The 15,589-nt window shown below is 40.6% G+C and overlaps 1 protein-coding gene and 1 long non-coding RNA gene across 2 annotated transcripts in view; one reads left to right on the top strand and one right to left on the bottom strand.

Annotated features, from left to right (window-relative positions):
* Positions 1-15,589, top strand: part of LOC130293730 (uncharacterized) — a 66,866-nt gene that overhangs the window by 15,644 nt on the left and 35,633 nt on the right. The window contains exon 2 of the long non-coding RNA XR_008848275.1: positions 5,364-5,476. This is a non-coding gene — a long non-coding RNA (uncharacterized LOC130293730). The remainder of the gene's footprint in view (positions 1-5,363; positions 5,477-15,589) is intronic.
* Positions 1,215-15,589, bottom strand: part of SCN2B (sodium voltage-gated channel beta subunit 2) — a 38,157-nt gene continuing 23,782 nt past the window's right edge. Inside the window, exons 3-5 of the mRNA XM_056542760.1 lie at positions 6,172-6,382; positions 5,256-5,452; positions 1,215-2,207 (exon numbers count right to left, since the gene is read on the bottom strand). Of these exons, the coding sequence (XP_056398735.1) occupies positions 2,184-2,207; positions 5,256-5,452; positions 6,172-6,382 (432 nt within the window). The 3' untranslated portion in view covers positions 1,215-2,183. The remainder of the gene's footprint in view (positions 2,208-5,255; positions 5,453-6,171; positions 6,383-15,589) is intronic.

The following is a 15,589-nucleotide window of genomic DNA, read 5'->3' as shown; positions in this document are numbered from 1 at the left end:
GTCATAGATCCCATATCTCACATATATCCCAGTTCTTATGACATGGATATACGGTGAGATGAAACTCTCTTGCATTGCATGTGAATGTTGAACTGTGGAGGAGAAGGGATTGTGTAATGATAACCAGAAGCATGTACAGTGCAAAAAAAGCCTTTCACTTTTTTCAGATTTTGTTATGTTGTGGCCTTGTGCTAAAATAAAAAAAAGTCCCCCCCCCTTTCCCATCTTTCTGCAATCAATACCCCATAATGACAAAGTGAAAACTGATTGTTAGAAATCTTTGATAATTCATTGAAAAGAGAAAAACTCAAGTGTTGCAGTTACATAAGTATTCAGACCCTTTACTCATTTCTTAGTTGAAGCCCCTTTGACAGCAGTTACAGCCTCCAGTGTTTTTGGGGATGACACCACAAGGTTTGTACACCTGGATTTGGATTTTGCCTTTCGTTCCTGTTGATTCTCTAAAGCACTGTCAGGTTGAATGGGGGGCTGTTGGTGGAAAATCATTTTCAGTTCTTTCCACAGATGTTCAATTGGGTTTAAGTCAGGGCTCTGGCTGGGCCACTCAGTTGCCCCAAGGCCACTCTGAGGTCCAGAGCACTCTGGTCAGGTATTCATTAACAATATCTCTGTAATTTGCTCCATTGAGCTTTTCCTTAAACCTGAACAGTCTCTCTGTGCCAGATGCTAAAAACACCCTAACAGGATGCTGCTGCCACCAATGGGATAATATTAGGCAGGTGATGAGCAGTGTCTGGTTTCTTTCAGACATGACCCTTAGAATTAAAGAGGTACTCCACCCCTAGACATCTTATCCCCTATCCAAAGGATAGGGGATAAGATGTCTGATCGCGGGGGTCCCGCCACTGGGGAGCCCCGCAATATAGCATGCAGCACCCGCCTGTATCTGCTTCCAGCAGGGCTGGAGGTTCTGGCTCCCAACCACGGGAACGGAAGATCGTGATGTCACACCAGCCCCGCCCCCTCAATGCAAGTCCATGGGAGGGGGCGTGACAGCATCACGCCCCCTCCCATAGACTTGCATTGAGGGGGCGGGACGTGACATCACACGGGGGCGGAGTCGTGACGTCACGATCTTCCATTCCCGTGGTCGGGAGCCAGAACCTCCAGCGCTGCCGGAAGCAGATACAGGTGGGTGCTGCATGCTATATTGCGGGGGTCCCTAGTGGCGGGACCCCCGCGATCAGATATCTTTTCCCCTATACTTTGGATAGGGCATAAGATGTCTAGGGGTGGAGTACCCCTTTAAGGCCAAAAACTTCAGCCCTGGTTTTCAATCTTGATCCATCCAGATATTTTAGTTTCTCACACTTTTAGGTGCTTTTTTTGCAAACTTCAGGGGGCTTTTATAAAGCCCAGATTGCAGGAATACTGCAGTGATGGCTGACCTTCTGGAAGTTTCTTTCAGAACTTCCAGAAGATCCGATAAAGATATAGAAACATCTCAAAGATGATCAAGAGAAATAGTAGGCTCCCAGAACAAAATTTCAAGTGAGAAAGCTAAGGGTTTGAATACTTATGTTAATGTCAAAAAAATGAAGGTTTTCCTTTTTAATATATTTGAAAAAATTTATAAAATTCTGTTTTTACATTATGAGGCATTGAGTGCAGATTAGGGGGAAAATGTCATTATTTTTTTCATTTTAGCACAAGGCCGCAATTATTAAATGTGAAAAAAGTGAAAGGGTCTGAAGACATCCTGAATTCATTGTATGCATTACGTACAAGATCTATGCAGTGCAAACAAAACATTCCTTCATTCTGTGAGTGATCTGTACATAAAAGGAGACCTTGGTTCATTCCTCAGGACTCACACACAGGTTTACAAAAATAGTCTAGCGGATCGCCCACACTCTAAGCTATTGAACCTGACATAATTGACAATCGCACACAGTGTATAACAGAATCACAAAGAGGAGAAGGTTAAACGTGTCTCTAGACTAAAGATACCTAGATGTTTTCTTCAGTATGTCAGGATCATACACAGGAGAAGGGTTCTCTCAGTCTCTTGGGATTATAAACAGTGTGTGTCACATAATCTTCATGCCAGGGAGCGGATTAATGCTCAAAATGAATATCAGAGTTTTCTTTATACATTCTAAGGACAATGCTGTCTCCTTCTCCCTGGGAATCCACTTTAAATTGTATATGGAAGAGGCAGGTCATAGAACCTCAGGGATGGCTGCCTGTTGGAAACATAATAAAAAAAAGCAAATAAACAATAGGATAGAAATAATTGCATTATAATTTGCACAAATATATGGCATTTGGAGGGTCAGGCATTGTATATGGATGTGCGCAGGCTGCATTGCTAATGATACATTTAGTGGCACCTGCCCTGGGAATGTTATCCATATCTTGGCAACTATCCAGAGCAATCCCATGGCAGACACCTAGGCAGCTATGACTATTATCACTATGGCTATACTGACAACATTACCAGTTGTAGGCTTTGTATACCCTTTGTTGTCTGAGTGATTTTACATATTGTTTTCCATTTCCAGTCTTTGTATTAACCAATAACAATCCCAACCAATATATTGCATGCACGATGTACTACAGGTCGGCATCTAATGGTTTGTGCAAGTGATATTTGGAAGTGTTGTGCATGTATTCTAGCAAATCAAACCAACGCAGAAATTGAGCATTTTAGTGTAAATTGTTTCACGAGATATAAAATTAGACGATTTGGACATATTTTACACATCCAAATGCTGCCTTGTCAGGCTTTGGCTCCACATATTGTCTGTTGTTATACTTCCTGATGCATACATCACCAAGATCCATATTGATAAACCCGTGTCCTTCACCTTCAAAGTTCTTCTGCCTACCCTCTTTCCTCGCCTTATTAACCAACACAACAAGGTGTTGACCCACTTCATCTCATCTTCACTTGTCTCTTCTCTGTTTCAGGCTTCATTAACTTCCCTTCTTGTTTAACCATTTATTTTCCACACTATCCTACAATTCCTGGCTTCAACCCCAAAAACATTTTATACTTAGTCTTAAATAACATTGACATCTAAACCTGCACTTTTTCTATTCTTTTTGTCCAACATTGGCCCCTAAACACTAACTTATTGTCTAAATGTGATTTACATCATGTAGCTCCTCACATTGTCCTTGTTTATTTGTTAACCAACAGGTCTGGCACATTCGCCTATGGGTAATGGTCCTTAGTTCCTGTAAGTATTCGGTGAATGTTCAGCACTATTTCAAGATCTTTATTTTACTTTTCACATTTACCTTTTCCCATTGTACATACTCTCTCATCAACTAAGATCCCCGAATCGTTCATGGGTTGCATCAAAAGTCAAGAAACTACTGTTGCCCATCTATCCATGGTATTGTAATAATGCTAACTTTCCTCTTGTCTATTTGTTCCTAAAATAACTGATGTACTCACTTCTGATGCCTAATTGGTTGACCCTGTATTCTTTTATTTCTGTAACCCATTTTTATATTTTTCTATGCAGTCCCTTTCATATTGTATGCCCAATGGCTACAGTTGGGTATATACTGGCCAGCCAAATTAAATACAAACTGTATAATTTGGATTAGATTTCAGTAGTATGAGGCAGCACAACATACAAGCAATAATATATATATATATATATATATATATATATATATATATATATATATATATATATATATATATATATATATATATATATATAGAGCAACTTCCCGTATTTGACAAATGTATCTGGAGTGCGCATTTATAGTCCTGTTTGGTAGCACTCTTTTTTCCTCCGGTTTAGTAAGATGGAAACTTAATTCACTCTGGAGACACATTGTACTCTTGGAAGAGAGCAATATGAACCAGCTGTACATGTTCTGAAGGACATTTGTGTCTTAAGCAAAAGATAAAGGTTTCTAATGATTTTTTGCCAAGCAGTAGGTACATGCCTAGGGTTACACGTCTTACATTTATTTATAGAGTGGAAATTTCCATAATTGTTGTTGTTCCTAATTTACAATAAATGGTAGAATATTGATCAGTACTGTTCACCCTGTGTGTGTATGTAAAGAATCTAGATTTTATATAAAATTATTGGACATAAATAATTATGGAACAGAATTATGGGACAGAAATAATATACAGCTATACTATCCAGATGGGTGGCCTCACTGTTAGAATGTAGAAAATGCTGTCATTTGTTATCTGGACAACCATTTCTTTTGTCATCTGACTGGCACCATGCAGCTGAAACACCAGGCAATCAGTTGTTACTGGGTATAACTGTTGGTGGCTACAAATATATTAACATCAGGAACATATTACATGATGCCCACTAAATTGAATTGGTCTCTGTGAAGAGTTGGTGCAGCTCTGACTAGTCTGTGGCATCCATGTGCTCTTATTGGGCATATGAACTAGGATGTTTCCCCAAGGGGTTATACGGCAATAAAGCCTTTTTTTTAACTGTCTAATACATCAACAGACATTGATAAAAAATGTATTTTCACTACCTTTCTGTGGGCTTTCATGCTTTCATTCTGCCTCTAATGCAAATTGTCTGCTTTGGTGTTTTCATTAGCTCAGCCTCTTCTCCAGTGTACATCCTGTAATGGACTTTCCATTCTTGCTGTACCTTCTAGCTGGGACTTCAGCCAACTTTCTCTCCTTTGTACTATGTGGGGTGGTAGGCAGGGTTATAGTCAAGAAAGTATAAAAGGAAGATAAATTGGCTGAATTGACGACTAGAGTGTACACATGAACAGAAAGTCTATTACAGGATGTAAACCAGACAGGTAGTTGTGCCAACAAAGACACCAAAGCAGACAGTTTGCAATAGAGGCAGAAGGAAAGCATAAAAATTCCACAGTAAGTTAGAAAATCATGTCACAAATGACAGACTTACTGTACAAACTGTATTAAGTATATAATGACTAGAGATTATTTCCTTATGATAGGTTAGATATTCCTAATTCTCATTAGATATTCCTAATTCTCCTTTGTGCAATCCAATGTCATGGCTGACATGCAGTTGGAGGTTACAAAACTGTGATTTTTTTATTTATTTGGAAATGCGTAGTTAGGCTTTCCTTTATCCAGGGCAGGAATTTATTATGCTGCCCTAATACAGTGTTGAAGTTTCCAGGCCACTACTAATTACCTTGCTCTACCAGCCTTCCTCCAATTATGCCCCTTCTTCTTTAACTGGTTGACTATCGGAGACCCCTAAACCTTACTCACCCTCTCCCATCTCTCCCTATTGTTCACATACTTTCAGTTCTCCTTCAGGGTTTCCCTCTCCATCAGTCTTCACTTCTTCCTCAGTTTTCTGATCCTCTGAGTTAAGGTTTTGCATTTTTTTTCTTCTGACACATTTCAGGATGACAAGGCAAAGAATAACAACAGCCAGGAAACCGCCAACCGATGCTCCAACCAAAACTGCAACTGTGGAGTCCCTTTCTGGAGGAACTAGGAGAAGAACACAGGTGAACAGTGAGTAGACGTATATAGTAGCACACAGAGCATATAAACTTATATATATATATATATGTTCATACGTATAACATTGTGTCATGTTTAAAGGGGCACTCCGGTGAAATTTTTTTTTTTTTTAATCAACTGGTGCCAGAAAGTTAAACAGATTTGTAAATGACTTATATAAAAAAATCTTTACCCTTCCAGTACTTTTTAGCAGCTTTATGCTACAGAGGAAATTCTTTTCTATTAGAATTTCTTTTTTGTCTTGTCCACTGTGCTCTCTGCTGACACCTGATGGCCGTATAAGGAACTGTCCAGAGCAGGAAAAAATCCCCATTGCAAACCTATGCTGCTCTGGACAGTTCTTGACACGGACAGAGGTGTCAGCAGAGAGCACTGTGGACAAGACAAAAAGGAAATTCAAAAAGAAAAGAATTTCCTCTGTAGCATTCAGCTGCTAAAAAGTACTGCAAGGGTAAAGATTTTTCAATAGAAGCCACCGGAGTACCCCTTTAATATTGTGGGTATAGCTGCCCATATTAAATTTGAAACCTGTACTATCTGGGCCAAACTTATTACATTTACATATTTTTATGCTATAAAACTATTTCTTAGTATGTTCTTTTAGCATGTCATGAAATGCAGACCCTAACAGGTAACAGAAGGATCCTTATGAAGCAAATTCCATCATAGTGATCCCCATTAAATACCTTCTGTAAGGACCTCTAAGTGAATTTTCCCAGTGCCCTTATGACGGTCTGGAGGGTTAAGCACATAACAATGGTATTCTCCTTGATCTTGCAACTGAACATCATGAATCGTCACTGCCAAATCATTTCTACTGGGATTTCCTGTAAATTCCACTCGGTTTTGGAATCGATCGAGGCGGTGGTTGATGATCTTCTTATCATACTGGATAAACTGTAGGGTTAGAAACAAAGGGAAGTCAATTCTAAGTTTTTAATGGTAATTGTTTGTAAGGATAAATAACAGAGGGCGGTAACAAACTGTGAGACACTGATATCATATGTTACCAAAAAAATGAATATGTAGATGGCTCAGAGTTATAGACTTGTTTAAGAGTTTGGTAGAGATGGAAAACGAAAAAAGTAGGAGACACACAGCAACATCCATGTGGCACTATTTATCCCTCATGCTGACTGTCTGAAAACACTCTCACACTGCTGACATAGAATAGTGATCTGGTTGTACTTTTCAGGTACTGAAAACAGAATAGTTGGGTGATATTTGACTCAGGTAAAGTCAATGAACAGTATGAATATTCTTATCATGGGAAGCAGGAGTGATAGCTAAGCTTTTCTTTAGCCAAGGCAAAGATACGGTCAACTCTCCTGCCGTTGTAACTTACTGCAGTATACACAGACAAGGAAGGGAAGGAGGAGTCCCATGCCCTGTACTCCTCTCCATGTAAATACCTGAAGAAGTAAAAATGTTTTCTGCACCAAGGCTTATGACTGCTTTTTTTTTACAGCTCAGTGGCAACTAACTGCTGGACACCAGGGCCTGAACTATAAATTATAAAAAAGAAAAAAAAAAGCATAGATAGGAGAATAAACACTGGGCCCTAAACACAAGGGACTCATTGACCCATGTCCATATTTGAATAAAAAATTGTGACATAATTCTCTGCAGAACAAAGTAGACACATCCCTATATAAACACTGTAGCGCCTTCACTTTTCCTGCACAGTGAGGTCCCCTCTATATACTGTGCAGAAAACATTAACACAACTCCATTTTTTTAGTTCGATAGGATCTGTGGGGATCCCAGAATGTAAAACCCCACTATCTTAACTTTAAAGGGGTGCTCCGCCTCTAGACATCTTATCCCCCTATCCAAAGGATAGGAGATAACATGTCTGATCATGGGGGTCCCTCCGCTGGTGACTCCTGCTATCTCGGCTGTGGCATCCCAGACATCCGTTGCACGGAGCAGACTTCGCTCCATGTCGGATGACTGGTGATGCAGGGCGGAGGCTCGTGACATCACGATCAGGCCCCCTCAATGCAAGGGGGCGTGGCTGTAAAGTCACGAGCTCTAAACAAATGCCAGGTGCAGCAACGGGACCCCCACGATCAGACATCTTATCCTCTATCCTTTGGATTGGGGATAAGATGTCTATGGGCGGAGTACTCCTTTAACACTTTAAACAAGCCAAAAAGATGTGACAAAAATTTGGGTGTAAAGGAAACCTTAGTGTGGATTCATACATGCCCTTTTGAGGCAGTTATTTTTTGCAGTTTTAGGCAGGTTTTAACCCCTTAAGGACTCAGGGTTTTTTAATTTTTGCACTTTTATTTTTTCCTCCTCACCTTCTAAAAAATCACGATTTTGGGCATTATCGGTATCGGCAATTACCTTGCCGATAAGCCGATAATGCCCCAAACCCCTCACCGCCCCCGCCGCACCACACCCCCGACCCACCGCACCGCGTCGCACCCCCCACCGTGATGCTGGGCGGTATACCGGTATGGATTTTTGCCCATACCGCTATACCGGTCGGGCCCCTCCCCCACCCTCCGAGTCAATAAAAAAATTAAACTTACCCATAATGGGGGTGGTCCGGGCCATCCATCCTTCCTTCCTGTAGTGTCCGGCGGTCATCTTCTCCACTCCGGGCAGGCTCCGGCCTAGTACACTGCATAGACGACGCTACGCCGTGACGTCAGGTGCGTCGCTGCGCACGGGCATCACTGCGCAGCGGCGTCTATGCAGCGTACTAGGCCGGAGCCTGCCCGGAGTGGAGAAGATGACCGCCGGAGAAGGACAGCCCGGACTGGTTCACTCTTCACCCAGAACGCCCCCGGACACTACAGGAAGGAAGGATGGATGGCCCGGACCACCCTGACAGGTAGGGGAGAGAGGCGGGTGGCTGCGGCGGCCTATGGCCCCGCAAAAGCCACTGCAGATCATTGATTTAAGCGCCCGCTTTAAATCAATGATCTGCAGCGGTGTCGCAGGGGGTTAAATAGCCGATAACTTATACCGGAATATCGGTATAAGTTATCGGCTATCGGCCCTAACCTGAACAGATTATCGGTATCGATCCTAAAAAACCGATATCGGTCGATCCCTACTTTGCAATGACATCAGTCATTTCATCACAAAATCTATAGCGAAACTAAAAAAAAAATATTTGTGGGACAAAATTGAAAAGAAATTTGGGGGCTTCCGTTTCTACACAATGCAATTTTTGGTAAAAGTAGCATGTTATCTTTATTCTGTAGGTCCATATGATTACAATGATACCCAACTTGTATAGGTTTGATTTTGTTTTACTTCTTTAAAAAAATTATAACTTTTTGTATGAAAAATTGTACATCTATAATCGTCCTATTCTGACCCCTATAACTTTTTAATTTTTCTGTACACGGAGATGTGTGAGGGCTTATTTTTTTCGCCATTATCTGTAGTTTTTATCTGTTCAGAACTCTATTGTCATCTGGTTTGTTTCTCTTTAGTTTTTCTGAACTCTCCTTTTTAAAGCATCATATCACAGAAAAAATGTTTTATATGTCTTTTTAATGTGTCTAGCTTCTGTATTTGGCTCACAAATCTCACCATTTTGCTGCTCATCTATTTTGACATCCACTGCTCAGGAATCGGCATGTCTGAGGCAAGCACTGGGCCTGTCCTCACTCACAATGCATTCACATTCACTTCCCCAGTGAGTCTGCTGTGCTGTGTTTCTTCATGCAATCACTGCAGGCTGCTCTGTAAACCCTCCTCTCTGTTTTAATGCTGCAGCCTGATAGGACAGGAGTGAGCACAGATGAGTGCTAATCCCACCCTCACTTACTGGACTTTGTCCCTGCCTGTGCTTCAGCTGGGAAAAAGATGATACTGCAGCCAGACAGAATTATGTTCTGGGTGGTATGGGGACCCCTAGTGGTCTTTTTTTTTTTTTATAAGCCATTATTTCTAAAAAGAAAGTATATAAGTATATAAAGTATATAAGAGATGTTAATGTTAATTTACAACCTATAAAAAGTTTTTGACTCTGACAGTGCCCATTTAATCTGTGGTTCACATGTCTTTTCCACTGCTGCCTCCCTCGCTTCGGTGCCTGTTGTGCTTATTGCCCGAGGAGGAGATTTCACCCACACGCTCCATATTCACGTGTAGCACTACATATTTCCTCCCCGGTGTTCATGCCTGTGTACTTTTATACAAGCCTCTGTAACTGACTAATCCAATACACATTACTTCCTTTCTGTTTTAGGCTTCATGCTATGTTCTTATTCCACAGCTTCCCACACTTTTATACACTCTCAGTGGGACCTTGAAGCCCACTTTCAATAGCATGGTGGGTTCTAGTTACTGAGAAATTGTTATACTTCCATTAGTGTTGCTTCCCTACTACAATAAGCCATTTCACCTTTTTTTCAAGTTTTGCTTCCTGAAAAAGCTTTGTATATTTGTAAAACATTTTTTCATAACACTTTTCTGATCTGGGCACTGTTCTTATGCTCTTTTGGAAAACACCATTCCCAGACCCCATAGCCCAACAATGAAAGTCATTTTCACTGAGTTTCAATTGATGATGCCTACTGCAAAGAAAAAACAATGGGAGGGTTTTTAAGTGCTGTACACAGGGCTGTATTTATAGTTTGTGCTGCACTATGAATGAATTCTCCTATTTTACATCAATTTTTTGAGGACTGTAATACCAAGCTAATGTTCTCTAAAGTGCTATTTAGATGGGCGTATAAAATACCCACATATACATGTAACCGCTGCCAACAAGAGCATGGTTACATGACATCCTAGGTACCACTGCATGCCAGCCTTTCATCACCAGACAAGTGTGATCTAGAGAAGATCTACAAAATGTATATTTTTTCATTTTATGCACAAGGATGGAAAGCAGCAATGCACACAGTAATGTATCCATTGCCATTCACTAAATGCATGGCACCCGGTTGAGCAACTGTGTACAAAGGCCTGGAGATGAGCAGCGATACTGTTTGTATCCCACTCTCTCACTACATTAACTGGGCCTGTCACTGTGCACCAGGCCCATCAAGTGTAAACTATACGGGGGCCCAGAGGTGAGCCATAATGCAGATGGAATTACCATGATAATAATAATGATAATTTAAAAGCAGGAATTGCAAAGGATTGGTGGAAGAGCACCAAGAACATAGAGATCTCTTTCTTATAGGTATGAGACAGTGACAGATGTAGTGGTTGAGGATTGCTATTTTTTCCCAATGTACTTATTGGAAGCACATATACTGGAATTATATATCTCATTCAGGAGAAACTAGGGGAGTTATGGGGAATCCAGAAGATTGTTAAATCCCTGGCAAGATTGAGCTTGCTAGGGCCTTTTTTGTAAGTCTTATTTTCAGGCCTGGATTTTTATGGTGTGAAAGCAGGACTGGTGGTGGGGACTTTTAGCCTGTTTTCTGCGTTACTCCAGGTTTTCAGACAAGCCCAGAGCAGCACAGGTGCTGGAGACAGCTCATCAACTGGACCTTAAAGGGGTTATCCACCATAAGGGGATTTTAGTATGTACCTCCCAGACAGTAATTGACATGCTTAGGAAGGATCTGCACTTGTCTTGGGGCTAAATAGCTATGTTGTGAGATTACCATGATACTGTGGCTAGCTTTTTGTGAACTGGCATTTACTGTTTGACTATTCTTTTTTTGACTACAAATCCCATAATTCCATTTTCCTCCCTCCCACACATCAGCCACCCCACCCACTGAAACATAAATGAGCTGCATCCTTTCAAAAGACCTGTGGTTTTCAATCAGGGTGCCCACAGCTATTGCAATAGTTGCAGTTTGATCTCTCTCCCACCAAGCGATCGCTCCACCCATTGAAGCAGACAGGCTCCCTTTCATCAGCTGACTAGTGAGTGACTAGTGACAGGTCTCGGCCGCATTGCAAGCTGGGAAAAATCTGAGACAACAGTCATTTTGTTTGCTGTTAAAAATAATTATTGGGGTGAAAATCACATAAGAATTGTGAGAAAACCGTCACACACAGGTACAGACACTATATTATGAACTACACTAACTTTACAGCCCCTGTAGCATAGTCAAATAAAAACAATTCCTTGAATACCCCTTTAAAAAAGATATATCATGTACAAAAACATACAGTGGGGATCAAAAGTTTGGGCACCCCAGGTAAAAATTTGTATTAATGTGCATAAAGAAGCCAAGGAAAGATGGAAAAATCTCCAAAAGGCATCAAATTACAGATTAGACGTTCTTATAATATGTCAACAAAAGTTAGATTTTATTTCCATCATTTACACTTTCAAAATAACAGAAAACTAAAAAATGGCATCTGCAAAAGTTTGGGCACCCTGCAGAATTTATAGCATGCACTGCCCCCTTTGCAAAGCTGAGACCTGCCAGTGTCATGTGGGAAGACGCTTGACATCAGGTGATGTCAATCTCAAAGGTTTTAAATGCCCAGACTCATCTGACCTTGCCCCAACAATCAGCACCGTGGGTTCTTCTAAGCAGTTGTCTAGAAATCTGAAACTGAAAATGGTTGACGCTCACAAAGCTGGAGAAGGCTATAAGAAGATAGCAAAAAGTTTTCAGATGTCAATATCCTCTGTTTGGAATGTAATTAAGAAATGGCTGTCATCAGGAACAGTGGAAGTTAAAGCAAGATCTGGAAGACCAAGAAAAATATCAGACAGAAGAGTTCGGAAGATTGTGAGAAAAACAATTCAAAACCCACGTTTGACTGCACAATCCCTCTAGAAAGATCTGGCAGACACTGGAGTTGTGGTACACTATTCCACTATAAAGAGATACTTGTACAAATATGGTCTTCATGGAAGAGTCATCAGAAGAAAACCTCTTTTACGTCCTCACCACAAAAATCAGTGTTTGAACTTTGCTAATTAACATATAGATAATTTGTTGGCTGGAATGAGCAAAGGTACGTTTGGAGAAGAAGGGGAACAGAATTTAATGAAAAGAACCTCTTTCCAACTGTTAAGCATGGGGGTGGATCAATCATGCTTTGGGGTTGTATTGCAGCCAGTTGCACAGGGAACATCTCACGAGTAAAAGGAAAAATGGATTCAATAAAATTTCAGCAAATTTTGGATGCTAACTTGATGCCCTCTGTGAAAAAGCTGAAGTTAAAGAGAGGATGGCTTCTACAAATGGATAATGATCCGAAACACACCTCGAAATCCACGGGGTATTACATCAAGAGGCGTAAACTGAAGGTTTTGCCATGGCCTTCACAATCTCCTGACCTCAACATATTTGAAAATCTATGGATAGACCTTAAAAGAGCAGTGCGTGACAGACAGCCCAGAAATCTCAAAGAACTGGAAGACTTTTGTAAGAAAGAATGGGCAAAGATACCTCAAACAAGAATTGAAAGACTCTTGGCTGGCTACAAAAAGCGATAACAAGCTGTGATACTTGCCAAAGGGGGCAGTACAAGATATTAACTCTGCAGGGCACCCAAACTTTTGCAGATGCCATTTTTTTGTTTTCTGTTATTTTGAAAGTATAAATGATAGAAATAAAATCTAACTTTTGTTGACATATTATAAGAATGTCTGATCTGTCATTTGATGTCTTTTGGAGATTTTTCCATCTTTCCTTGGCTTCTTTATGCACATTAATACAAAATTTTACCTGGGGTGCCCAAACTTTCGATCCCCATTGTATCCCCTATCCGGGGCCCTGTTTAGTTTGCCTTGAGAGGGTGAGAGGATTCTGTAACTCTGATAAAAGAGGTAGCAGGCTCAAAAGGGGACTTTTTAAATAACACATTGAATGACTGTTTTGGGGGGGTGGCTGCTAGTAAGCCACCTGGTCAAAATACTTAATTGATATTTAACATAGTGGGATTAAAGGGTACTGTAAGTTAAATTATTTTATCCTCTATCCACTTATGCATGCCTGCTGCCGCTTCATTCATTGCATCCGAAAAGAGCTGGCATTGTACTTGGCAGTTTCATGGAGGACAAAAGGAGCAGTGGTGCACATGCGTGTGTGTCACCTCTCTGTGCAAAACAAAGGAGTCGGGGCCCTGTTATAGAGCGAACTCCAATGATTTACTAACAATAAAGTTACAATTATTTGGCTATATTACTGCTATTACATGTCTTAGTTGAGCATTCTTTAAAGAGATAGTCTGCTTTCTTACAAAGTACTTAAACTTGGACTGTTTGATCACTCTGTGGTCTGGAACCATTCTCCTATAGTGTAGTGTGTTGGGTAACATGCAGGCCCCCCTATATGCAGCTAATGGTGGTTAGGAAATCCATGAAAGGAAGTGGATAGTGGTCAAAAAGATTTCCAAAAAGGCAGATCTATACAAAATGCAGTCACTTTGTTTTATGGGCACACCCACATGAAGAAAGGATAAGTGGAGAGGGTCCAGCTCCTGGGTAGAAGTATCCAATAAAACGTAACCTTTAATGGCAACTATTAAAACATGGAAATTCGCCACTAGGTGGCAAGTGACATGTCACTTAAAAACAAAAGGGGGGTGAAACGCGTTTCACCCCCCTTTTGTTTTTAAGTGACATGTCACTTGCCACCTAGTGGCGAATTTCCATGTTTTAATAGTTGCCATTAAAGGTTAAGTTTTATTGGATACTTCTACCCAGGAGCTGGACCCTCTCCACTTATCCTTTCTTCAGTTCCACGGGGAGTGGCGTCTCCCTGCCTCCGTGCTCCGGGACTATTGCCTGATGCTTGACACATATGGACTTTGGTGAGCTGATCTATTTCTTTGTGTTTCACACCCACATGAAACATCTAGTTAGGGTACACTGTGTAGAAAAGAAGCTTCTCAGAATGTCACTATAGGATAGTCAAAAGTTGATTTTGATGGACCTCATGATAATGGGATTGAACTGCAAGTGCTATTCATCTTGTTCTGCAGTAATAATGCTTATTGTGCCAACAAATGTGTTCTGCAGCTATCGAGAGAGCCATACCAATCTTCTAAAGAAAACTAGATCTTTTGTTCTTCAATAAAATTCTGCATAATTTCAAGCTAAAAAAGGAGGCTAAAAGGGACAATATTGAACCTGCTTTATTAATTCCAATAAAACTAAGATACCAAGGTTCCACAATGGTTTAAAAAACAAAACAAGCCTTGCAAAGGCTTACTTCTGAGGGTTTAGGAGGTTTCCCCTTCCTTTCCACTCTCTTATCTGTTGTTTACCAGTTGGACTGCATTTTTGTGACAGTTTTACCACATTCAGGTTGTCATAATGCAGCCCTGTATACTGGTGCCTAAAATGGACCCCGATGCCATTAGTACAAAACGGTGAACTCTTTAATATTCCTAATTATTTATTAATGACTTCTGAATAACATCTATACATTCATGTAAATCAAAAAAAAAATTAGTTCTTCTTTATTTTCCCTCCATACTTGTGTGAGCAGTGGAACTGAAATGTAAGCACCTGGCAGGGCCTCCTTCTTGGTACCTGAATATATTGGTTATAGGATATGTATGAAATAACTTGTAACTTATAGGCGATCATTTTGTGTACACAGGCATTTAGGATTTTTTTTATATGGCTTTTAGGTATTAAAAGCCATATAAAAAGTATCAGAATGCTGTACACATAAAAAAGGTTTAAGTACAGTACATAACAAAGACAAAAAAACAAGTAATATAAACATGAAATAAGAGTACTGAGGGACCGAGGACACTTGCCCAAGAGGGCTCACAGTCTATCACTGAAGGGGGAAGGGGACAGTAGGTGATTGCAGAAGTAAAATGGCAGCACAGTTACTGTAAACTGTAGGCCTTTCTAAAGCAGTGAGTTCTCAATGTGTGAGAGAGTGTGATGCGCTGGAGTAGTGAGATCCATATTATTTGGCGTGCACAAAGTTAACTAGGCATCGGAGTTGAGGGTGGATTGGAGGGACGACTCCATGTTAGATAGGAAGCTATGGAGAAGGATGTTGCAGTACTCAAGGTGGGAGATGATAGGGGCATGCACTAGGATTTTTGTTAATTCAATGTTGAGAAAAGTGCAGATTTGAGTGATGTTTTTGAGGTGGAGGCAACAGGAAGTGGTAAGGGTTTTGACATACAATTGAAAAACAGAGCAAAAGCAAAGATTATCCCAAGGCAATGAACTTG

This window comes from Hyla sarda, chromosome 10, assembly GCF_029499605.1.
Source record: "Hyla sarda isolate aHylSar1 chromosome 10, aHylSar1.hap1, whole genome shotgun sequence".
Classification (NCBI taxonomy): Eukaryota; Metazoa; Chordata; class Amphibia; order Anura; family Hylidae; genus Hyla; species Hyla sarda.
The sequence above is the reverse complement of the archived record's forward strand: the minus strand, read 5'-3'. Positions and strand labels throughout refer to the sequence as shown.